Source organism: Diabrotica undecimpunctata, chromosome 7, assembly GCF_040954645.1.
Source record: "Diabrotica undecimpunctata isolate CICGRU chromosome 7, icDiaUnde3, whole genome shotgun sequence".
In the NCBI taxonomy this organism is placed as follows: Eukaryota; Metazoa; Arthropoda; class Insecta; order Coleoptera; family Chrysomelidae; genus Diabrotica; species Diabrotica undecimpunctata.
Window position 1 is genome coordinate 102863165 of NC_092809.1, and position 27959 is coordinate 102891123.

Genomic DNA, 27959 nt, shown 5'->3' on the forward strand with positions numbered 1-27959 from the left:
GTTCAGAAACCTGGACTTTAACAAAAAGCAATGAAAGCATGTTAGGATGTTTCGAAAGAAAAATACTAAGGCGCATCTATGGAGCGGTAAATGAAAACGGTGTCTGGAGAAGACGATACAACTTCGAACTCTATAGGATATACCAGGAACCAGATATCGTAAAACACATAAAGATAGGGTGTCTGAGGTGGGTAGGCCATGTAATGCGGATGGAGCAAACCGACCCAGCTAGAAAAACGCTCCTTGATAGACCTATTGGTCAAAGAAGAAGAGGAAGACCCAGAACAAGATTCCTAGATAACATCGATGAAGACATGAGAAATATGGAAATACGTGCTTGGCGGAGGAAGGCGATGGATAGGGACGACTGGAGAAAAATTCTTGGGGAGGCTAGGACCCACACAGGGTTGTAAAGCCAAAATGATGATGATGACATGACTAATCCAGATATTGTTTAAACTTCTTCTTGTCTGAACCATTTCCAATTTTAGACCCATAATGTCTCAATAAAATTCGTTTTTTAGTTTTTATCAGGACTCTTTGATATTTAGGACAATTATCAAATATATATATATATATATATATATATATATATATATATATATATATATATATATCTGTATGCCGGAGGTAAAGGGCACTATGTCACAAATTTGTAATTTTATAGGAGAAGCGTTTTAAGTTTATTTTTGTGTTTGTTTATTCACAGGAAGTATGTTAATACACATTATGTCACAAACCCTTGTCTAATTTATTCTTCAGATTATTATCTTTCAAAATTGTATTATTTAAAACACATATTGTGATAATAAACTTGATTTATTTTTAATAAAAAAAAAAAATTAAAACACAATGTAGTGGACATAGTGCTGTTTACCTCTTCAAGATCTTTTGGGTCATAGTACTAGATGTATACTAAAATGCATTATACAAGGTTAAACTTTAATTTGTTTCTCCTTCATGAGAAACATTACAGGGTAAAGTGTAAAACTTAATATTTGTTTACATTTAATGACCGGGATACTGTTAGAATACTAAAAGAAACATAATGTATATCCCTCATGCATCAAAAACTTCTTCTTCATCATCTTCTGGGTAATCACTAGCGTTGTTAGATGTAGGTAATTTTTTATAAAATTGATGACATACAGATGGTAAATATGGTAGCAGTGATGTCAAGTCATCGAACTTTTGGCGAGAAATCGGTAATAAGTCATTAGTGATAGACAGTAGAACTTCTGGCCATGTAATTTTTTCACTTTTTCGAAATCGTATCATATCAAGTTGTTTGAAATTATTATCATCAAAAGAAGGTTTAAAAAATAGCTTTCCTATAGCCTCTCGACGAACTTGAAGATGAACACAGGCAGACATTAATACACGTTGTTTTTCAGTGTCAAGTTTTCTTAAGACAAAAGGAGCTTCTTTTCCGACAGATAATGAGTTGAATTGCTTGAAGTCCTCACATTTCATATTGTGTACAGTGTATTTAGTAGTTGTTGCCAATCCCAAGGAGTCAGTATTGTCATGTTTGGCACTCTTTTCCTTTCAATGTGACCATATACAGTGTCTGCTTCCATATGAGTATGGCCCTTTACAAAAACTTGTGATCTATAAACGTATTTTTATTTTGATCATAACAGTTTGACCATTTTAATAAATACGAAGCCATTTCTTTTCTGTCACGAGCTGCTTTATTTTCATCCCACATCATGTAGTGTACTGAAGAGTCAAAGGAATCATAAATCGTAAAATTAAATGTCCACAATTTTCTCTTATAAAAACTTATCTTAGAAGTGCTTACCTACACCTTTGTAATCAAAGCTGATGATACTGCAATGTACACAGAGGTATAGGGTTTCATGTCCACATGGTGCCCTCTACCTCTAAATAAAATGTGACATGATACTTTTTTTAAAGTGCTTATCTTTGTTATTTTATAACGTAGGACATAGTGCTTTATACCTCTGTGTGGAGAATTAAAAGTTCATTATAACTGCAGTTTAATCTCAATATTGACAAAAATGGACATAGTGCCCTTTACCTCCGGCATACAGATATATATATATATATATATATATATATATATATATATATATATATATATATATATATATATAATACTAGTAACAAAGTGTATCTACATTCACATTTAAAAAAAAATGATTGAAATTGGTTAATAACTTAAAATTTTGGAGTGTTTCCGGTTTAAATGGATCGCACTGTATACATACTTTGCATATAAATAAAAAACTTTTTGTCAGTAAATAAAACATGTACAATAAGTAATAACAAAGTATTTTCAATAAAATGTACTGCACATTGTGTTGGTAATTGGTTTGTGCATTTTATGCTTTTTATGCCCATAGTGTGTTATTGATTACTAACACATTAACATCCAACATGTTAATATTTGATCAAAAATTAATACAATGTTTATGCATATTGATTCTAAAAGTATTAAAATGAACAAAAACAAATTGAATTTTTTTACATAATGTAGTAAACCATGACAAAGTCTCACAACTCTTGGAGAGGAATCCCTTCTTATACAATGTATTTAAAAATACATGTGAAATGTGTCTAAATACAAATTTATCAAATTTTTATGTGGTGCATAAAAACATTTAATCAAACAAAAACCTTGATATTTAATAAATCTTATAAGAATATAATGAAATGAAAAGAGCTAAACAAAATTAATTTTCTGAAAGACTTGATTTTTTCATTTGAGGTCATCAAAATATATGACATCTTTGAATGCTAGTATCCAAGTGTTGGAAGAATGATGGCACACTATGAGGCTATAATTGTAAGTCTGTCAATCTTTTATATCCAAGAATATAAACATAATAGCCATATCGAAAGAAATATTGTGGGAAAGAGAAAATTTCATATGAAACTTCGAAAGTGGTTTGATAGCAGTTTCAAACTATTTCATGTATTTGTATACTATATGCAAATAGCTATAATGATAGCCAAACATTGAAACTGAGAAAACACCTGAAGAAGAAGACCATATGAGCTTGTCATGAATTGCAAACTACAAAATGTTATGCTGGTCATGGATTTTAATGCAGAAGACTCTAATAAATGGAAATGGGAAGAAAATCTAACAAGAAAAACTCGATATGTAAGGAAGGTTGTAACAAAATGATAGAATAGGCTAAACATGATAGTGATAGGTGTTGCATTATTGGGCAGGGTATAGGAAATTCTTTATATTAGAGTAAATTATTATTTACTTTCATAATCTTTAGATTATCATGAAATCTGCAAACAAAAGAATCAATCAAAATTTTTGATTCATAAAAGATGTCTGTCAGGTGAAATTTTAATTCTAAAATGTAACTGATTATGGTTATTAAGAACTGTTAAGTAAGAATAGCATCTGAATGTAAAATTGCGAAGATGTTATTATCTATTTCTCTCAATCTCCACATATCTCTTCCACACTAAAGTTTGTTTAATGTCATCACTATATCTTGTTTGCTGTCTATCTCACGTTCTTTTTACAGCTGCCAATCTCTTTATTCATCTTCTATGCTTATATCTTTCATAATGCCCAGCCCATATCCATTTAGTTTGAGAGCTTGTTCAACAGTGTCTGTTGTTTTGGTTTTGCTCCTTATCCATTTATTTTTCTTTCCCAAAGGTCCCAAATGAGACCCTTAAGGAACACCAGATAAAACAGATATAGCAGATGAAACAAAAGATTTTATCATCTTCACATATTAAACCTGTTTACTCAGTTAACTACCAACTGATTTAAGTAAGAAGGATAGAAGTCCATACAGCTGAAGTTTATGAAGTAAAAGATCATGATTCACTCTATCAAATGCCTTTGAAAAATCTCAAAAGCTGAAATTATGTCCTGTTGGTATATGATCAAGTTAGTCAAGGTGGATTTTCCACTCCTGAATCCATGTTGTAATGTAATGAAGAGAGAATTACAATACCAAATCAATGGTTTGTACAGAAGAAACTGAAACAACTTAGGGATAGAAGACAGCATAACCACAGGTTGGTAATTGTTCACATCCTTCTTGCATCATTTCTTAAAAATAGGAGCAATAAAGCTCTCCTTCCAAATTGATCGAAAAACTTGCAATTTCAATGAAAGGTTAAATAAAAAAAATAAGGTTCACTAATAGTGTGAACGCATCTTTTTAGAAAATCACGGGAACATTATCCGGACCACAGTTTAATTTATCTTTCAGTGACCAAATTCCATCATTTTCCTAAATAGAGAATTGAATGAAGGTTATATCCACAATATTAACCTGCTCATATGCATGTTCTTCAATATTTAAATCTATATTACTGTAAACTTTAGAAAAGTTTTCAAAGGGCAGTGGTTGGCTATTGATCATGATAACTATCAAGTACTAAACATACCCAAGGGCGAAAAAAAAAAAAAAGATATGTACTGTCTAAATCTGGAAAATGATTGGTTCTTTTTCTTTATAAGATCTTCTTGGTACATGTCACATAATCTGAGCCCCATCTGTGAGAACAGGTATTACATCCATTTTATTCTGCTGTAATTTTTTCCATTTATGTTAATTTTTGACATGTCTTCTTCATTAGTCAAATATAGTCTTCAGTGTGTCCCGGTGTTTTATGTCAATTTTGAAATCTGACCAAAGAATATTTTATGGGAACATCTGACACAAACCCTTACTAAGGTAAAATTCTAAGAGTCGTAATAAAAGCTTTGCCATTTTACAAACTTCAAAAAAGCAGCAAAAAATTAAAATTATCTCATTACTCCAGTCGTCAGAGACGGAAATGTCATAGAATCTCTAAAAATCAGTTGAATTTTGTCGAGAATATTAATTTTGGTACCCTAAAAAAGATGTAAAAAAGTTTACCACTTTTACCCCCGGGCTTCCACCAAAAAGTCCCTCTCGTGGGGGGGTGGGGGGAGTTGTTAAAAACGAAAAAAAATCGATTTACCAATAATCTGTACGCCGTAGAAAAAAATGTTTTTAAAAAAAATTTAGCTGAGATAATTTCAAATAAAAATGTTTATTAGCACTTTTTGTGTAAAATTAACCGTTCTCTCACAAACAACGCTTGTAGCGACCGTCGATTTTGAACGTCAGTTACGCGCGCTAAATCAGTATTTAATAAAATTTGTATCAACTCGACGGTAAAAATTTGATGTCTTTCGATTCAAGTGTCCTATCGACAAAAATCAAGATGCGTTTTAAAGATAAAGAGTTTAGCTTTTGTATGCAATTTTTGTATTTAGTCGCAAATAAACTCAAATTGTATAAATATGTTAAATAAATAAACGTGGCGCTTTTTGACATTTTTTATGATTCTCATGAGATCAGTACAATATATCCCTTTCGTTGACTGGCCACTATGAAGTTCCGATTACTAGAGCCTAACCTTCAAAACAACAATTTTGGCAAAAATGTGGGGCATTTAAAATATGCTTAAAAACGCTGGATTTAAACTATCACATAACAAACGATCTGAAACGTTTAAAACTTTTTTTTTTCAATTACACTAGTACGTTTTTCGAAAGAACCAATCTTCTGATATAAACTACATCCAAAACCATCTTCTTGATGGCATTTCCCGTGACGTGTGATCGTTTGTAATATAAAACATTAAATTCTGCGTTTTTATTCATATTTCTAATTTCTCATATTTGTTGCCACAACTTAAAATTGAAATTTCACGTCATAGGTTTTAAAGATATCTAAAAATCGAAATTTTACTAGGAATGGTCAATGAAAGTGATCAATTTTATTGATCTCGCAAAAACTTTTATTTATTCTCGGCAAAATACGGAAACTGCATACAAAAGCTGCACTCTTTACCTTTAAAATGCATCCTGATTTTTGTCGATAGGATACTTGGACCAAAAGAATTGATTTCTTGCTCGTAACTGACATTTAAAATCAACGGTCGCTTCAAGCGCTGTTTCTGAGAGAACGGTTCATTCTACACAAAAAGTGCTAATAACCATTTTTGTTTAAAATTATCTCGGCTAGATTTTTTATTTGAAACATTTTTTTCTGCGACGTACAGATTCTTGGTAAATCAATTTTTTTGCTTTTTTACCCCCCTACAAGGGGGAAGCCCAGGGGTAAAAGTAGTAAACTTTTTTGCATTTTTTTTGGGGTCCCAAAATTAATATTCTCGGCAAAATTCAGCTTGTTCGTATGATTTTTAGGTGTCAACTCTCTGATGATTGGTCTATAGAAGAATGTTACATCTTAACAACAATTATGATTGATAATAATACTTATTTGTACACGATTTATTTACCAATAAGTTATTTCACAAATGTTTGTTATTGTAGTAAAAACGTAGGTGATAATTAGTTTGAAGGCTTTTCATCTTGCTTTTCTAATCAACAAGTTGCTTATATTGAAAAATAACACTTTTTAAAATAAAATAAAGCTGGATTTAATTTTTTTTAATAATTAGTTGGGAAATTGTTCACTAAAACGGATAAGCCCAGTAAGACTCTGTAAGAATCGAGAAGTTGTGCTCGCGGTTAGATTTGGGTGAATGGCAGATGCATTAATGTTTGACACATCGATTGGGTAAAATGTTTGTAACCTGAAAGAATGAAATTTTGTATTTAATTTATTTTATGTTTTAATACCTAATTAAATAGTACTGGGAGAATGTTGAATTTTTATCAAGAGTGACAACACTATTACTATTTGTTGTGTTTTATTTCTTTTAGGTACCAAAAACTACAGCAATAGAAATTTTAATTCCTTTGTTAGACAATTATTTTTGTTGTATTAAGTTCCTTCAAATTTTGCTTCCAAATGGACTATCTAAGCTCTGGACGTCGCAATGGGCGAGGGTTTTAAAAACCTTTCCAAACATATCTAATTTGTGTTTATTTGTCCCATAAGAAGTTGGAAATATTGTTTTTTTTAAGTGTTTGGAGAATAAATAATAACTTTTGGTCATGAACATTCATTCCGTGCGATTGGTATTATTTGTTGTTCGTGAATTTGTTAGGTAAGAATATCAAAGGATTATTAAGATATTTACTATGAATGTTCATATTTTAAGGTTATGTTATGGTTTGTTTAAAACTTTATTTATTTTTTACTGTATTTCAAGGTATTTTGTTATTGTTTTTATCGGGGTTATTTCAAAATGAATCAATAAATCATTGAATTTATTTACGAAGTTTAAAAATATTTAAATTAATGTTTTAAACCCTCCTTTCTACGGGTGACTTTCTTGTGACACAAATCCACGGGTAGGGTCTATCAGAACCAAATTTTAAACATTAATTTTCTCATTAAATTTTTTTTTTTATATTTCTAAGGAATCTTAGTGATGTAACGTTGTACTACACCTAAATGTACATATAATATGTGTATCAATATGTATTGGTATAGTTTACTGCGAAATAACTAACACCATTATTTTTTTACAAAATTGTATTAACAAAATCACAAACGGCAAAATACAAAAGGAAAATATAAAAAATACAGTTATACAAGTAAAAACTAAATATCTAAAATTAAAATTTTAAACAGAAAATAGAGGGGGTTAAATTATGTTAATTTTGTTTCGACACAATCGGCACAACATTATCAATAGCTTTTATTATGTTCCCTACATAACCAGTTTTTGCACAATTGGCAAAAATACCCAGTTTTTCTTTTTTTACAATACTTACACCATCCCCGTTTTCCTGGGTCTGGGTTATCCCTCGTCGTTTGCTCAATTCCAGAAAATTTTGCAGCAAGTAACCGTGATGTTCTCGGTATACGCATATTTAGCGCTCTTATTTTCATATTTTTTTGGACTAACGCAATTTCTAAAGACTTCAGAAACAGTCGACGAGAAGACCGAAATTCTGCATTCATGTTATTGGATCTGTATATAATAAATGCATTTATAGCTGCAATATTAGCCAAGCCATAGACAATGACCATTAGCCACCTTCTTGTTTCTCTTGCTACATTATAAGATGTAATCATACGATCTACCACATCTACTCCACTTTTAGTAGAATTGTAGAATGTAATCATATCTAGCTTACAGAGATCACCAGTGCTTTCATCAATTCTGTCATTCCTGTGCATACTAGAAACGACCAAAGAAACAACGTCATATTTTTCACCATATGCAAACATTGAAGAATATACCTGTCTGGTTTTTACATTTGTGAGTTCCTGCGGTAATTCTCTTCTATTAGCCATAATTGTTCCTACTACTGTAAGACGGTGTTCATTCAGTAAATGTGTTACAATATTGTAACTGGTAAACCAACGATCAATAGTAACTTTTCTACCAGACTGAGATAAATGTTGCACCATTCTTTCTGTCAGCAGCAGTTTAATTATTTGTTTTATATTGTCCATCTGGCTGCGTTCCTGCATACAATTCTAAATGATGCGTGTAAAATGTGTGGGCATCAACTGTAGCAAACGTTTTGAGCCCATACTTATTAGGTTTTTTCGGCATGTAAATTTTAAACATGCACCTTCCTCTAAATACAAGAAGCATTTCATCAAGCGTAACCTATTCCCCGACTGAATAATGGACTTAACTGTTATCCATCATTTGTCGAACTGGAGCCAGCTTATCTTCTTGCCTCCTTTCTTCCCTAGTGTTGACATTATCAAACCGTAATGATTTTACTAGAAATTCAAATCTTCTCTGAGACAGTGCAGCTGTAAATATTTCCGATCCCATACCGTCATTAGCCCAAAATTCTGACAAGTTTTTCCTACCTCCATGTTGAACACCAGCTAAATAAAGTAACCCTATAAAATCTTCAATTTCCTCAGAATTTTTTAGTTGCATATCATATTTAGATTTAAATCTGTCTTGAATTTTTTTGTATATTTACATTTGTATTTTCAACTATAATACTAGAATATCTGTAATATTACCAAACTTGTACATCCAACTCTCATATGGATCCTTAGCATTCCTAGCAGCACCGATAACTCCAGATAATTTCATGGTTATATTCTCTTGGCGGGTTCTGGCATTACGAGGACGAACATGCTTTCGCCATTTGATTTTGTCTTTTCCATAATAAAACAATCTTCTGTCATCAGGAATAGAAAAGTGCTGTTCTCGTATATTGTCAGGTTCTGTAACATCGTCTTGATCGGTGTCAGTTTCATGCTCGCTAAAAATAAATTCTGCGTCAATTCCAGGCTCCGTCTCAAACTCGTTTTCCGACTCCATTTCAGTAACATTTTCATCATACAATGCTTGGTAGTCTTTTTAGTTCTTTATAAAGATCCATATTCCAAAGCTACAAAAAAAAACTATGTATCTACTTCTTATCGATAAGAGTACTATAATTTCCTCTTACCTCAACACACACATTTTAAAGTCGCCGTATCGATAAGCCAAAAAACTTGCTGGCTCGTAATAATTTTTTATTGTCAAAACAGTAAATAATGTATAAAAATATAACGCCGAACCTATTCCACATGCCACTGCATGAGAACGGGAATTACTAGGCAAGATAATATAACCATAAATTTTATAAACATCTCGAACACAAAACAAGAAACGCCCACCCACGGGTGGGGTGTCAGGATACTTTTACAGGTAGCGAATAAAGAGATTTATACAATTTCACCAAATTATGCTAAAGTATACCATTCAGTGTCGTTAAAAGGTACACCGAGTCTAGGAAAAAAATACAAAAAAAAAATAAGCAATTTCATTTATAGTTGTTAGTTAATCTTTTTAAGTGCCAGTGATTTTATCCCCTAAAAGACTAAATATATTCGTTTTCTCGTAGTTTAAATAGTTAATGTAATGCGAAGGATAGGAAAAGACCCAGAAATTTTGTCAACGATCAAACGAAGAAAACTCGAATATTTGGGTCACGTGATGAGAGGACATAAATATAATGCATTACTTCAAAATATAATGCAAGGAAAAATAGAAGGAAAACGGAATCCAGGCCGTAGAAGAATGTCATGGCTGCGTAATTTGAGATAGTGATTTGGCTGTACCACTAATGAACTCTTTAGGTCAGCTGTAAACAAGGTCAGGATAGCCTTGATGATTTCCAATCTCCGATAGAAGTGGCACAAGAAGAAGAAGAAGAAATATTTAATAATAGTTTTGTTGTCATTACTGAAAAATTCAGTAATACTGGATATATTCAACACATGTTTACTAGCCATTATATGCCCAGATCTAAAAAATAAACTCAAAAACTATTACAACATTCAAAAAACATTTTTTTACAACAACACTCATTATGGCAATTTGATAGAAAGGTTTCCACAGAATGTTATATTACAACTTAAACTACGAGAAAACGAATATCTTTAGTATTTAACAGGATAAAATCAATGGCAACGGAAGAAGAATAAAACATTAATTTAAATATTTTTCAACTTCGTAAATAAATTCAATGATTTATTGATTTATTTTAGAAATAACCCTGATAAAAACTACAACAAAATACCTTGAAATACAGTAAAAAAATTAAGTTTTAATCATACAATAACATAACCTTAAAATATGAACATTCATAGTAAATATCTTAATCCTTTGATATTCTTACCTCTCAAATTCACGAACAACAAATAATTCCAATCGCACAGAATGAATTTTCATAACCAAAAGTCCTTATTTATTCTTCAAACAATTAAAAAAACCAATATTTCCAACTTCTTGTGGGACAAATATACACAAATTAGAAATGTTTGGAAAGGTTATTAAAAACCCCGCCCATTGTAACGCCAGACTTAGTTCATTGCGCACAATCTTTGTATTATCCTTTAAGCTTTTTAATTTTTTATAGTAGTCCAAGATGCCAATAAAGATCGAATTCATCCATCTGTTTACGGAATAAAAAATATATTTTTTAAATGAGTGGCTGATGAAATTAATTTAAGCCTATCTTTAATTAAAATTAATATAATTAATCTCTTTAACCTTTTCACTTATCTGTTAACCAAACCAAGTCAATATTGAATGAGAGTGCAAATTTTAAGAATAAACGGTTGGGTTGTCTCTGGATATATTATAAAATCGTAAATCATGTTACTCGAGATGGCTGTACCGATTTTAATGTTTTTGGTTTTTTTGATTCGTCTCAGCCTTGAATGGCCTAATAACCATTAAAATATCTTAAAAAGTTGACGACAAAAAACATTAATCTCGATCTTAGAGGCATCCTTTTAGAAGTTGGTAATACTGCAACAACTGTCAAGTCGCTCAAAATTACCATGGTTTGTTTTTTAACCAGGAGGAGTAAACTAAAAAGACAGATTCACACGAAAGAAAGTTACTAGAAAAGTCACTAAATCCATCTTCTTTTTTGGTTGATTATCTCGGCCTTGCGGTAATGCAGTAATCAGTATCGGATAACCCCACACGTCGATTCTAACCTAACTTTGTTTGTAACTGTAAAAAACTGTTGGATTGTTATGAAGAAGTTGATTACCTTTTTTTAGAGTTTATTTATCACATTGTATAAGAAAATCGTCCGGAACGTATTCGAAAGCGATATAATTGATGGATTCGACCGTTACTTGATGGAAATTCATTTTATGTATCAATAAAACACTGAAAACTTTGTTTTCAAAAACAACAAATTTTCATTTGTTTGTACGTGTTTATAATGCATTGTTTTTTATTTGATGATAAATGACCTAAATCTACTCGGCGTTTTTCAGATGGAGAGGGATAATTACCACTAGTACTTGGCATTGAATCCATATTGTTATTTTAAGACTAATACGTCGCTAAATAGTTCTGAAAAGAACTGTTTTTTATATAAATGCAAACGAAAAATCTAAAAATTAAAGGAATAACACAGAAAATACAAAAAATCGTCGATATAAATTTTGAATTTTAAAATTTCATAAATGTCATTACTGTCAAAATATCATAATTTAGTGGAGTAAACTTGCCTGTGATTGGACCAATTACAAACAAGCATTACGGCAAGGTAAATTTGAATTACCCCTCCTGGTTAAAAAACAAACCATAACTAAATGATTTGTTTGTTTTTACCAATTAAATGACAGCTTTTTAACAAAATTCAAACATTTTAATAGATTTAGAAATTCAACTCGAATAAATTGAGCTACGGCCAACAGTGGCTTGTTAGGATTAAAGCGGCAGAAGTAGCAATTTTATTCATGTTAATTTTGAACCTACTTCTTATTAAAAAAATATTTCAAGAATCTGGTTTTTCGCGCCCTAGACTTCGCGCAGAGTACTGAAACATTACAAATTTCATCACTACAAAGTATATTTGGTCGCAGACGCGCAAAATTTGCTAGTCGTGAGAATCTGAAGATCGGAGCGGTACCGGCAAAGTTGGTGGCATGGTTTGGAGGAGGCCAAGGCTCGATTAGGGCTGTAGCTCCATTGGAGAGAAAGTATATTTGGTAACAAATGAAGATAATCAAGATAAGCTACTAGAGTTTTATGAGATTATGACTGAGAAAATAAATATACTGGGGTGCAAAATTAACCCGACACTCAGATTTTTCCTAAAAACTAGCGTTTAAAAAAGTTTAAGATGTTCCAAATTGAGTATTTAATAATAAACAAAATTTAAAAGTCAAATTTATTACAACTCAAGAATGTTACACAGAAAAAACAATAAACAATTCAAAAAATGTGAAAGTCTGCAAAGAAACAAAAATTATTATTTTTAAAAATAAAATTATTTTATGGCAAACGATATTTAGTAGTGTATTACCTCCACGAGCACTAATTACGGCTCTCATTTGATTAGGCATACTTCGGATTAAGGCAGCAAAGTCTGCTTGAAGGATTGGCTCCCATTCGTCACGAACTGCTTTCTCCAAATCAGTCATGGTTTCAAACTCACCATGGTTACATCGAATAAGTCGTTCTAGAATATCCCATGCATTCTCAATTTTATTAAAGTCTGTACTACTTGGGGGCCATGGTAATAAACGAATCCCAACTTCATCCAAGTAATTCCGTGTTGTTCTTGCGATATGCGGACGAGCATTATCTTGCATCAAACGAAAGTTTTCTCCAACAAATGGGACAAATGGCACTATACGATCTTCCAAACATTGCTGAATATACCATTGAGCGTTCAAATTGCCCCCTTGAATTGTAACAAGTTCTGTATGAGCCTCTAGGGAAATGCCTGTCCACACCATTATACCACCTCCACCAAATTGAACTCGAGTAAAACAACATTGCTGATAACGTTCACCAGCTCTTCCCCATATCCTGGGCCGCTCATCTGATGAGTATCTATTAAATCTTGATTCATCCGTGAAAAGCACATCACTCTAATCGTCAACACCCCAATTAAGATGTTTGCGAGCGAAGTGTAAACGTTGCCTTCGATGATCTGCTGTTATTAGAGGTCCCGTGAGAGGTATTCTGGACCTTAATCCATATTTATTTAAGCGTCTTCGAAAGGTATAAACGGAAACTGTGTTTCTATGGACATCATTTAATCGTTGAACAAGTAGTGGTGCTGATAATATACGATCGCGTAACGCTTGTAACCTAAGAAAGCGATCTTCAACAGCCTTCTGGTGTATTGTTCTGTTTCCCGAAATCTTTGTATTGCATGAAACACTGTACTTCGAGAAATTCCTAAAGCATTTCCGATGTAACGAATGCTCCGCCCATCTTCCTGTAAAGCAACAGCTTGTGCTACTTCTTGTGGTGTCATAATTTTTTTAATGCAAATTTTAAACAGGAGACAATACAAAAACCTACAGCTGAATTTATAATCTGGTACAGTACCACAATAAAGTTAAATTAATACTAAGCCACTATTTCACATTATTAACAAAACGTATGTGTAAAAGTGTTGTTCGCACAAAACATCTAAACAGGTTCAAACAAGAAAAAATCGTTATCGCTAATAAGGCATAAAATACAATGCAAACAAGTTTTGATCTAAACACCAACACAAAACAAAAAAATCTGCATGTCCGGTTAATTTTGCACCCCAGTGTAGTAATAAAAAATTTTTATCTTTGTTCTTCGGGTGAATGTTCTATTTTTTTCTACATGGTACTGTAAATCGACACAATTGCCGTTCTTGGGCAGATCAAAATCCTAGACTTTTCCACAAAATACATACCCGACTGTCATTGAAATCAAATGTAGAAACAAGAATTTATGGGAATCATATTGTCCGGCTAATATTTAACAACAAAATTTTAACGAAGCATATCTAGAATTATTAGAGGACACAGTTGAACGCATTTTGACAGATATAATCGAAAACGATTTTCAGAGGCTTTATTGAATGAACAGCAAAATCACCGATTTAACGCCTCTGGATTTCTTCCTATCGGGTTATTTAAAAAGCAAAATTTGTAATACGCATGCCTGCTTCACTGGAAAAACCAAGACGACGAATAGTGCATGAATGTAGTCTAGTAATCCCTGAAATGCTTCAAAATGTTGACATTTTATTAAATAATTATAGCTAATGAGTAAACTGTTTTAAATTATGAATTTAATAAAGTTTCATATTAATTTTGCAAATTTCGTTTTAATTTCGTTTTTGACGGGACAGAGGCAGTAGCGCACCTAGAATTTGCCTCTGGGGGGGGGGGGGGGTTTTGGTTGGTCACCAAAAATTTTTTTATGATGTTACCTCCATTTTGAGTCCTTAAAATGTGTAAGTAACAGTGTCGGAATAGGGTCCGGGGGGGGGGGGGGGGTTAACCCACCAAACCCCCCCCCCTCGGTGCGCCACTGGACAGAGGAAATTTGAAATTGGTACTCAACTGATACTTTTTGAAGAAATAATGCCCGAAGAATGGAAGAGGGGAATTATAGTAACAATCCCAAAACAAGGAGACCATAGAAAATGCAAAACTACCGTGCAATTAATTTACTGAGTGTAACATATAAAGTAATGACTGGTATAATTAGAGACAGACTAACAATATACACAGAACAAAGCATAGGGGATTACTAGTACGGTTTTTAGATAAGCAAGATCCACGATAGACGCTATACATACGCTAAAACAAGTGATAGAGAAAATATAAGAGTGTGACGGAGAAACACATATACTTTTCCTAGACTTTAAACAGGCGTTTGACAAATTAAACAGAAGAAAAATTATCCAAGACTTACAAGGGAGTAATATACCAAATAAAATTATAAGAATGATAGAAATGACAATGTGAGATTTCCAAGCAATAATAGACATCGGAAGAGAAAGAACAGCAATAATAAACATAAAAAATGGAGCAAGACAAGTAGATGCGCTATCAACGGTACTATTTATTCTATCACTAGACAAGATAATAAAAAAGCTGTCAAACGTAGGAACTATAAACAATAATGCAGTACAAATAATAGGATATGCGGACGATAAAAACCAGTAGGAACAGATAAAAAGGCATTAAAGAAAATCTTCCACGAAATAGAAAACGAAGCCAAACTGAGAGGACTGGAAATAAATGAAAATAAAACAAAATACATGAACGTAAGCCACAAAAAGAAGATGCAAATGACACTCACAATAGATGCGCACACAGTTTCGAAGAAATTGAAACATTCAAATATTTGGGAGTCCTAATCAACAGAAGAAATGAAAGTGTAGATATAAAAAGAAGAATTTAAACGCGAAATACAGCATTTTATAGAAATAAAAAAAATGTTTAGGAGATAAGAAGATAAGCCGAAACACAAAAATGAAAATCTAGAAAACAACCATAAGACCAATAGTAGTACATGCTGCAGAAACATTTACATTAACAGCAAGAGAAGAAGAACAATTGAAAGTTTTTGAGAGGAAGATTATCAGAAAAATACTGGGACCAAAGAGGAAAAGCGAAGAGGATGCAAGACAATGGATGAATCACGAAATACAAGAATGGATGGGTCAAGAGAACATATTTAGAGCAATAAAAGCACAAAGAATTAGATGGTATGGACACATAATGAGAAGGGAGAAGAGCAATCCGTTAAGAGTTATAACGAAATGGATACCACCAGGTAAAAGAACCAGAGGCAGACCTAAACTGAGATGTAGACAACAAGTGGAAGAAGACTCGAGGAGAGTATGGAAATTAGAAATATAGAAAGGACAATCAAAGAGAGAAAAGAATAAAGAAAAGTAGTGGAAACAGCAAATTCACACCAGAATCTGTAAGACCAAACCCAGAATGGGATGATCCCTCACACAAAAGGATCTTCAAGTGGAAACAGCTTCTGCTTGTTCGGGAGCGTGTAGCTTTATATATATATATATATATATATATATATATATATATATATATATAATATATATATATATATATATATAATATATATATATATATATATATATATATATATATATATATATATATATATATATATATATATATATATATATATATATATATATATATTGGAAGAGAGGGAGTTGACAAATGACAGATATCTAATCGTTAAAAGATGCACCATTTGGAATAAAAATCAACCTGTTTTATCATTTTCACAAAATTCAATGAATATTCCCAAATATCTCAGCGTCGACTCTTTTGAATGTCGATTAATGTATATTGATTCGTTTGCTTAAAAGATAAAAGAAATTAATTACTTGCATTAATTTTAATTGAAGGAAGACTTGATTTAATTCAATTATAAATTCCATCATCATTCGGTAAACAAATGGATGAAGGTCGATTTTAATCAGGATCTTTACTGCAATTTGTGGTGTTAGATTTGAATAGTCTTTGGAGATTGATTTTTGTTAATTCTTAAATTTGAGTTTTTTTATTGATTACATACTTTTTACTGTCTTGTTATATATTGGTCTCTTATGTATTTGTAAGGATCACAGAGCTGTTGTAATTTTTTCTTATCATTAGTTCATAAAAAAATTTAAAATCAGTTAATATTATATCTCTTGTACGTTCTTCTCATATCTCTTTCTTCATTCTCTTTTTTATTGCTTTTTTCTTATTAGTCCATCTGATTTTCTGGGTTGTCTTTCTAATTTAAGTACATTTTGAAACTGCCTCTAATTTTTCCTTTATATTAATGCGATAGTGCATTGTACCATTATTTATTATTTTTCATTCCTCTTGATTAAGGCAGATCAAAATAAAGTTAATTTTTAAAATAACGTTCTTCTTACTTCAAAATGTAAAATAATATACTTTATACACTCAGATGCAAAAAAACGCAACGGAGAAAATTTTGGTCAAATTCAAACTATTTCAGTTTTTTTTTTATTTTTAGCTCTATTTTAATGATTTTTTTAGCACACTGTAAAAATTCATAAATTTTAATTTAATATATTGAGTTTTTTAGTAAAATTTTGTGTTTGACTTATTATACGGGGGTAATCGAAAGGTGGTTTTTTATTCTAACTTTGAAACATCCTGTGGAATAATTCCGTTAACGAATTTTCGTAAAACCTTGTTTTTCGGTTGCAACCATGTCTTCTAAGTATTATGTTTTTTGTTTCATGTCAAAATATGGATTGGTTCATTTTTAGGAGCGAAATGACTTTGCCACCCACAATTTACGACTTTTCCAATTATTACCATTATCTTTTGTATTAATTTGTAATACGACGATGGGGGCTTTGGTGACTGATATCGAGGGAATGTCATATCGACATCCCAGAAGCACTGTATTTAAATAATTATTAAAAGCAACGACATGATCTTGGTTTTAATGAACAATGATAACAATAACAAAACAAAAAAAAACAACTTAAATGTAACTTAACCTAAGTACGCAAATAACAAAGAAAAACTACTAAAAAATAACTTAATACTTTGTATTGCCTCCCATGACCTCTATAACTGCCTGTATACGTCGGCTCATGCTGCCTATGAGGTTGCGAATATCATCTTGCTGGATGTTTTGGCATTCCTCTTCTAGAGCCAAGCGAAGTTCGTTAATTGAGACTGGTGCGACTTTGCGACCTCTAATATTTCTTTATTAAGAATATATTTCTACCAAGCATGTCCCAAACGTGCTCTATTGGCTCAGATCTGGCGAACACGCTGGCCAGTTAATTTTATTAATACCGACTTCCTCTCAATATTGCGTGACACACATTGCATATTGAGGTCGCACATTATCTTGCATTAATAGAAAATCATCGCCGATATATTGAGAAAAGGGTACTATACGATTCGCTAAAATTAAATCAATATACCAGTTTCCAGTCAACGAACCCTCAATAAATACCAATTCAGTGTGCGCCTCTCGGGATATTCCTGCCCATACCACCACCGAACCCCCTCCATGGCTAACGCGGGGACTGAAAGCAAATATCTCTCCAGTTCGACGCCATACTCGTTCTCTCCCATCTGATGACTGAAGACAGTATCTCGACTCATCCGTAAAAAGAACATTACTCCATTGTCCTAAATTAAATTGTAAATGTTCCCTGGAAAATTGTAGTCTAGCCACTCTGTGCCGTGTAAGTAATTTGGGCTCAGTTGCTGGTTTGCAATTTTGCAAACTAAATTCAAGTAATCTTCGACGAACTGTAAATACACTTACATTATTGCTTCGAACCTATTGAAGCTGATTTCTTGTTTGCACCGCTGTTAAATGACGATCCCGTAAAGCGTCGACTCATATAAAACGATCATCTAAAGCGGTAGTTTTACGCTTGTTTGTTCCAGTTCGTATAAAACGTTTCACTACCCTTTGGATGGTAGAGCGATGAATGTGTAGTACTCTAGCCACATATTCATAATTTCGCCCATCTTCAACCAGAACATCGGCTTTCGCACAATCTTCGATACTAAGAACCATGATCAATCATAGGTAAACAAAATGTAAGTGTCAATATGACATAATGATAACAGTTACCAAAGCCACCTCGTCGTATTACAAAATAACTCCAAAATAATCATAATTTACAGACAAAAACACAGATTTATAAAACATTAGTGCGAAGTATTATGACATGGGGCTGAAAATTGGATCATAAACAAGAAAAACAGCATTAAGATAGTAGCAACAGAGATGGAATGCCTGCGAAGATGCTGCACAGTAACAAGAATGGATAGGAGAAGTAATGACGAAATAAAGCAAAGAACATCAATAAAAACAGACATACTAACATATATAGAACAAAAAAGACTAAAGTGGTATGGACATGTAAGAAGAACTAGCGACAGCAGATTGACAAAGAGAATAACCGAATGGAGCCCCATAGGAAGGAGGAAAAGAGGACGACCCCGAAAATCCTGGAGGAACGAAGTAGACGACGCCATGAGTAAGAGAGGCCTAAACGATGGAGAATAGAACAACAGAGAGAGATGGAAACGGTTGAGCGAGGGAAGGCAGTGAATACTGTAGAATCCCTAAATATATATATATATATATATATATATATATATATATATATATATATATATATATAATCATAATTAAAAAAGTCCTAAATTGTGGGTGGCAAATTCATTTGTCTCTAAAAAATGAACCAAGGCATATTTTGACATGAAACAAAAAAACACAATGCTTAGAAGACATGGTTACAACCGAAATATAAGGTTTTCCACATGATGTTTCAAAGTTAGGATAATAAAACCACGTTTTAATTAACCCCGTACAATAAGTCAAATATAAAATTTTATCACAAAACTGACTATACCAAATTAAAATTTATAAATTTATACACATAAAAAATCATCAAAAATAGGGCTAAAAATAAAAAAAATTGAAATACTTTGAATTTGACCAAAATTGTCTCCACTGCGTTTTTTTGCATCCGAGTGTGTATATTTACCAATTGATAAACATTTAATATGCAAAACACATTTAATGAATCAATTTTCTTTCAGGTTTGGCCCTTTACCTGTTGTATTATTGTGTCAATGTATGTAACATAATTAAAACTGATGTAATAAATAGGAAATTATAGGTTTGGATACCAAAAATTAAGAATGAAATGGCTTCTGAATGGAATTTAGACATTTTTTTGCAAACTGTTTTGTGAATTATAACTAACTTTTGTTGATTATGGTTTATTAAAACATTTTCTCACTTGGGACATTATCCTTTTTAAGTAAGTTATTGATTACATACTTACAAGTTTTACGAATTTTCACAACCTTTTCACACTTCAGCAAGAGTGTAATATGAAGGCAGAATCTCGATCTAGCACAGCTACCAATTTACTTAAGATACCTGGTGATAAAAATAAACTTCCATATGATTAATTGGCGTCCATCAAAATAAACCGGCTGCGGTGGTTAGGTCACATAGAGCGAATGAAGGAAATGGAGCCGCCAAAACATATTTATAACCAAAGAATAGATGGAGTGAGAAGGAGAGGCAGACCCAGAGCACGGTTTAAGGATCAGGTGGAGGAAGACTTGAGAATGTTGGGAGTACGAAACTGGAAAGCCAAGGCGAAGAATAGGAGAGAATGAGGACTTATCTATGAGCAGGTCAAGACCCACCATTGGTTGTGGAGCCAATGATGATGAACCCAGAATTGAAGTTAAATTCTCATGGTTGTTAAAACTTATTTTGGTGGATTTATGTTTTATCTCTTCTCTTTTTTTTCTTCTTCCTCTTTATAAGCAATTCTGCTTGTTCATCGGCGGATTAATACCTCTATGAAAGGTTGTTACTTCATCTTTTATGCGATTGTCCGATACTTCCGCCGATTGGTGACTTATCTCTTGCTATTTTGACTACACGGGTCTCCTGCATTCTGCTTATGTGGTTATTCCATTCTTTTTTTTTTCTATTTTGTGTCCAATCATCTATAAACTGTATGTTACATTTTCTTCTAATGTGTTCACTTCTCTTTCGATCTCTCGGCGTATTTCCTGTAATTCTTCTCATTCCTCTCATCTCTGAAGTTTCCAGTAGCCTTTGCGTTGTGGCTGTATCGGATCTTGTTTCTGAGGCATAAGTCATTATTGGTCTTACACTGGCTTTATATATTCTTGACTTGATATCAGTGTTAATGTGTCTGTTTCGCCATATAGTGTTATTAAGGCTTCGTGTCAGTCTATTTGCTTTTTGTACTTGATCTCTCATTTCTTTGTCCAGGTCTCCTTAGCTAGACAGTGTAATTCCCAGATATTTTATTTCCATTACTTGTTCAATACTGATGACATCAATTTCTATTTTACATCTGGTTGCTTCTTTGCTGACTACTATTGTTTTAGTTTTCTGAGATGAGATTGTCATATTAAATTCTTTTGCTCTTATTTTAAATCTGTGGACCAGTCTTTGTAGACATATTCATCTTGGGCTATATTAATATTGCGTCGTCTGCGTAACCGAGTATTTTTATTTCTTTGTTTTCCATTCTGTATCCTCTTCCCTTGTTAACGCTTTTGATGATTTCATCCACGATCAAATTGAAGAACAATGAAGAGGCTCAATAAATCCCCTTGTCTTATTCCGCTGCCTATTTCTATAGGTTCTGTAAGTTGTCCATCTATTCTGACTTCCATTTTGTTGTTTTGGTAGATGTTCTCGATAGTTTTTATAATATTTAGGGAAACTTCTCTATTATACAGAAGATGGATTACATCTTTGAATGAGCTGGTCTGTTATACTCTAGTGATTTCTCAGTAATTTGCTTTATAACGAATATTACATATCTACACGATCTTCCACTACGAAAACCCTGTTGTTCATCTGTTAGACTTATCCTCTGATTTATTAGCACTTGTAAAATTTTAGTTGTAAGTTTTAACGTAGTATTTATCAAGTTTATACCTCTGTAGTTTTCTGGCTGTTTTTTATCTCCTTTTTTGAATAGTATAATTAGTTCGCTCATTCTCCATTCTTTCGGTATTTTATTGTGTTTTATAGATTTATTAATTAATGTTGTTAATTGTTCTGTCATTGCTGCTCCACAATATTTCAGTAATTCGTTTGGTATCCCGTATTTATCTGCTGCTTTTCTGTTCTTCAGGTTTTCAAGTATTTTCCGAACTCCCTGTTCATTTATATTAAGTCCTTCATATTTGGTAATTTCTGGTGTTTTCGGTTCTAGCGTCGTTTGTTCTTCCTCTGCATAGAGCTTTTTTAGGTAGTCAATCCACGTATCCTTTTCTATGTGTTTTGGTTCTATTAGTTCCTTTACCTCCGTTCTTTGACTTCTCATGAAGCGCCATATTTCCTTTTGCAGACAGTAATTTCACGTTCCATTTCTTTCGAAAAGCATTTCCAGTGATCATTTTTTCTTTTTCTTACAAGTGCATGTGTTTCGTTTCTAATTGTCTTGTAATTATAGTATGCCTCTTGTGTTTTGGTTGACATGTATTTATCTTCAATTACATGAATTCTTTCTGGCTGTGGGTATTCCCATATGGGAGCTTTGAATAATGTTGCACTCTTTGAAAGAGTACAAAAAGGTTAAGAATTTTTCTTTGAAATCTGTCACATGAACCCTATAATTTAAACTCTACAGAATTATTTATTTAATACATCTATAAAGTCATGTATAAAGCATTTCATTCATAAAAAAATTTAAATATACACAATGATGCTATATTATCCCATATCCAACTAAACTCTATAAAAATAGGACACCCCCTATGTAAACTGATTCTTATATTTTATCTATGCTCCAACTGATAGGATACATTTGTCCATAATTTTGATTGTCAATTCTTCACCAACGTACATTAAAATACTATCAAACTCACCTGGCTTCTGGGTTAAATCTCGTCGATTTTCACTACACCAAGCTTTCGACATCCTCTCTGGAGTCATCTTCAGGGCTTCCGGGGTCTCAGTCTCCTGAGCACCCAGATTTCTTCACTTTACACTCATTTTGGATTGGTAGGTGGAGCGGACGATGTTTTCTTTAGGATAGGTCTCCATATCGAAGGCAATCGGATGCTTTCATCTCTTTTATTGAGACAATTCGGCTGTTTTTAAATCTGTATGGCTTCTCGGATAATTCTTGGTTTATAGAAACGGATGGAGGCTATGGTTATAGAGTGTTTAAAACTAATTTTGTGACCTGTATGAAGATGGTGTTGACCTAGAGCTGAAATTGAATCGGAATTGTGAACAGAAATGGAATGTTCATAAATCCTATTTTCGAGTTTACGATTGGTTTGGCCTATGTACGATCGGGGCAGTCTGTACAAGGAATTTCGGAGTTTATGAAATTCCAAGTCGCTGTTCTTCTACTTCTTGTTATTCCGCTTCCATTCGTTTTTAAGTATTTGGCCCTACAATCTTACCACCGAGCTAGTGACCAGAATGCTCCATAAATACCACATACTTTGCTGTCTCCCTTTTTATAGATGGAGATGCTAGATTCCAATCTGTAGGAATGTTGTGGTCTTCAATTAAGTATTTATTAAACTATTCCTTAGCATTTCTAACAGTATGTCTGGTGCATGTTTCTCTAGTTCAATGGGAATGTCTCTAGGCACTGGAGCCGTTCTTCATCTCTCTTAATTCTTTTTTAATTTCATTTTTACTTATTAACTGTACCTCCTTTTCGTCATTAATGTTAACTTCATTGATTTATCCCAGAAATCCATTCCTGTTTTCTTATTCTGTATTTCCTACTTCTTATTCTCAATAAGGTCTATATTTCCTGTTTTTTTTTCCTTTCTTTTCTTATATTCTTGATATAAGATTAATATCCCTCTAACATCTTTACATTATCGTTCTCAGAGTTCGTTTTTTCTTTTTTAACACCATTCTTTTGGTTTTTGAGGAAAGTATTATTTAGGTATTTTTGTCTTCTGGATCTTGTGTTCTTAACAAAGTCTTCTTCTTCTTATAGTGCCGTGCACCTATAGTGCGTTGGCGAATTATCTTAAGGACAGACGTCTGTCTTTTGCGGCATGCAAAAGATCGCCAGTGTTATTTATGCCTGTCCAATTCTTTATGTTCCGTAGCCACGACATTTTTTTGCGACCTACTCCTCTCTTGCCTTCCCCTGGATGATTAGTTGAGGGATTGCGTATTTCTTTCCTCTCAGAATATGGCCGAGGTATCCAATTTTTCGTACCTTGATCAAATTGAGTAGTTCTCCTTCAGTATTTGCCTTTCTTAAGACATCCTCGTTTCTCACCATATCTGTCCATGGTATGCGGAACATTCTTCGCAACGTCCACATTTCGAAGGCCTTCAACTTATTAATGGAAGGTACTCTTAACGTCCATGTTTCCATGTCGTATAACAATATGGGCCATACATAGCATTTAACCATCCTGTAGCGGAGATTGAAGGAAAGATTGCGGTTACATAGTAGCGGTTTAAATTTGATAAAAGTGATTTGATAACAAAGTCATATACGCCATTTTCTTTTGATTTGCTGTTTCTTTTCTCATATGTCATCCATTCTGGATATTCTTTTTTGCTTTCGTCCCAATATCCTAAATTCGTTCTAATATCCTAAAGCTTCCTTTGCTGCTTGGTTTATGTATTTTTTACCAACTGCTCCTTCTCTTCTGCTGTTTATGCTTCATCTACAGTTCCCAACTTTGCAACCAATCTTTTCTTACAAAGGAATTGTATAGTTTTATCTCTAAAGCTGTCAATATTATATTTTATCGCTTTAGGTTTGAATTCGGGGTATTTTCATTTTCGGTTTGTGTAATATTCTTTTTATAGTTAACGTTAACTTTGGCTGTATCCATGTAAATTTACGATTTTCTTTATGCTGAAAAAATTCATTCATAACCTTTAAATCTAAATTTTGGCATATGTCTAAGAGTCACTCACCATTGCTTACTCTTCATTTTCCATATTTCTCCACTATGGAGTTCTTTTCTTTCGAGTCTGACGTTAAAGTCTCCTAGTATACAGATTTATTAGTTCTGATTAATATTTATAAGAATATCTCTTAGCTTCTCGCAGAACTCATTTTTTCGTGTGCGTTAGCGTCTTCTTCAGGGACATATGCCACGGTTATTATCTGCTTGTCTACTTCCTTTCAGTTTTTAATGTTTTTAATCTCCCCTTATTGCCCATACAATTTTTTCAACGCCGCTGTCGAGATGAATATAATCACCTATTTCCTCAGTTTCTTTTTCGTTCTTTTTAGTGTCTGTGAGGATGCATATATCTATTTTGTTTCAGTTTTTGGAAGACCTCTGTTTTTTGGTCCATAAACATTGAATATTCTTTCGTAGCATTCATTGTCTTTTATTTCCATCCGGTTTTCAAAACTCTTGATCATAACTTTTAGTTTGTTATATGTTTACTTAAGTTGTTAAATTACTAGCCTTTCGTTTCAACCCTATCCCTTTACCTGGGCTTGGGACCGGCAACAGATCGCTGAGTTATTTTATCCAACAACCCGAAGGCGAAGGTTTTCGTTTAGTTCCAAGATTCTGTGGGCAATTAGAGGGTCTTTGGTATATACATATCTTACTTCCCCCGTACACAGGCTGCCTTTTCCTCACGGGCTGTTAGAAAAATAGGTAATTAGATTTGGTGGGTTTTTGTTGGTGCTGATAGGAGGTGTAGGTCAGCGTATTGTTGCTCCTGTTAGTCAGCTTTTAAGACGAGTCTGTTTGGAGGTTTTTTGAAATTTCATTATATGGGGATCAACATTTTTACATATATAAACATAAATTTAGTAAATGTCATACATGATTACATCTGAATTTTTCATTTGATACTATAATGTCTATTCCGAAGCCCACATACTTATCATTTAACTGTAAACAATGAAAAAATGATCTTATGTAACCTATAAACAAATTCCTTACTTGTGATTTTATTGTCATTATTTGGTTATGTTACTGGTCAAATTTAAGGAACATGTCATAATATTATCTATTCATTGAAATATAAACTTTATTTAACAGGAAGGACTGATTCAACAAGTGCCATGCAAAGTTTTCATTGGGCGGTGTACCGAGGACCTGACAGCTGATGATCTTAGAGACTATTTTGGCAAGTTTGGCGAAGTTACTGATGTTTTTATACCGAAACCTTTTCGAGCTTTTAGTTTTGTAACGTTTTTGGACCCTGAAGTTGCTCAGTCACTCTGTGGTGAAGATCACATTATAAAAGGTAAATGTACATCTATATAACAGAACAAATGTGGAAATATATTGTTTCCTTCAAAAGATATCTTTCGTGAAAATCAAATGTTGATTTTAATTTTACATTAAAATTTAATAATTATTTATGTCACATTTAAGGTGTATCTGTGCATGTCTCGAATGCTGCTCCTAAGAGTGATACCCGAGGTGGCAACTATCGTGGCGATAGAAGCAATGGTTTACCTAATCGAGGGGGCGGCGTTGGCCCTGGAGGCCCTGACGGTCCTGGAATGTACAATCAAAGATATAATGGCGCAGGTCCCAATCAAGGCAATTGGGGAAATCAAGGCGGTCCTCGTGGCAATATTGATATGCCAAACCTACAAGCTTTGGGTAAGGAATTTATAGTTGTGAAGATTTATAGTAGAACTAGTGATTTTGGCCGTTAGCTTGCGATGGGGGATCTAATTAATTGACATCTACAGACACCCCATTCAATCTTACAACAAAATGATATTTTATCTAGTCTGTTGTACAATTTTCATAACAAATAAATCAGTTTTGGAGAATAGCTGAACTTTTGCGTAAAGTTGTCTTATGAAATTGATCTACGTATAAAACCAGCGTAATTCTAGTTTGGCAATTTATTTGTTGGGAAAGCTCGAGTTTTGTATTATATTGTTTACCGATCACCAAATTCGCAGCCAATAGTTTAGGATCAACAAACTGTCAAAAGAATTAAAAATTGAATTTTTAAAATAATAAACTTCTTGCATGAAAGGGCCGTTCTTTTCACTTAAATATTATCGTATCTGACAGATAGTTATCTGGAAGATAGACATTGGCTGCGTTCAGACGACCTCAGCGGCTGACTTTAAGCACAAAACGACTTAGATCCCGCAGACAAAAACTTCTGAACGCATTTTCTCGACATTTCTTTCAATTCATGTTGATCCATGTCATAAATCTAACCTCAAATATGTATATAAATACATCTATAAATAAATATTCTCGTTCAGCAATCCATTCTTTTACTTAATCCAAATCCATTTTTTAGATCAATCGAAATTTTTAATTAAAAACTATTAAAAAATTTAAACTTATTAATTAATCAATTTTTTTTTATTATCAAGATTATGAAAGTATTGAATCCCTAAACTAAGTAAATTAAAAGATGTATACCCTTACTTTTACGATCAGTTATTAACAACTATTTACAATATATTCTCAGAATATTGATCACTGTCGGCTTACCTAATCTAAACTTAAAATAGTTTTTATCATTACAAAAATTAAAATAGTTGGTTATGCCCCTAATATTATATTCTCGCACTAAGTTTAACAACATTTAACATCATACTCTTCGATTTCATTAAATCTTCTAATACCAGATCTATGCCACTCACCCACAATACACAACAATATTTAGGTTATATTTTTGATTTCGCGACATCTTACAGCTGGTTCCTAAAAAAACTGATACGACTCTTAGTAAGATTTGGTCATTTTGAGCAGTGTATTTGATTGGTCTAACATTATATTATATTTATTATGACAGACAAATAATAAAATAAACAAACAAATAACAAACATTTGATTACATATATGTTAATTCATAAATTGTAATAATTATTAAGGTCTAAATTTTGATATTATTTTGAATTCCTGCATTTTATAAAGAGTATATAAATGATAGTTTTTACATAAAATAGGGTTGTTATTATTTTTATTATTATTAAGGAATAAAACAAACGACTTAACAATATATTAAAGCAAGAATTGTAACCAAATTAAAAGATAACTGGGCACTATCAGAGGCAGCAAAAAATTTTAACATAAGCAGAACCACAGTTTTTCTATTAATAAAAAATGGAGGGAACAAGAAACTCTCGAAAGAAAGCGAGGGTCTGGAAGACCAAAACTATATTTTAGGTATGTAAAAATAAAATTAATATTTTGTAATATCTCCATCAGCATTGATAACAGCTTGTAGTCTTCGATCCATCTGCGTGAAAGGAACTATGAAATTGTTTTCTTCAGAGAGCT

General features: G+C 32.7%; 1 protein-coding gene across 3 annotated transcripts in view; it reads left to right on the forward strand.

Annotated features, from left to right (window-relative positions):
• Positions 1-27959, forward strand: part of LOC140445672 (TAR DNA-binding protein 43-like) — a 44160-nt gene that overhangs the window by 3516 nt on the left and 12685 nt on the right. For all 3 annotated transcript variants that reach the window (XM_072537911.1, XM_072537910.1, XM_072537912.1), the window contains exons 3-4: positions 25734-25941; positions 26073-26306. In XM_072537911.1, coding sequence (XP_072394012.1) covers positions 25734-25941; positions 26073-26306 — 442 coding nt within the window. The remainder of the gene's footprint in view (positions 1-25733; positions 25942-26072; positions 26307-27959) is intronic.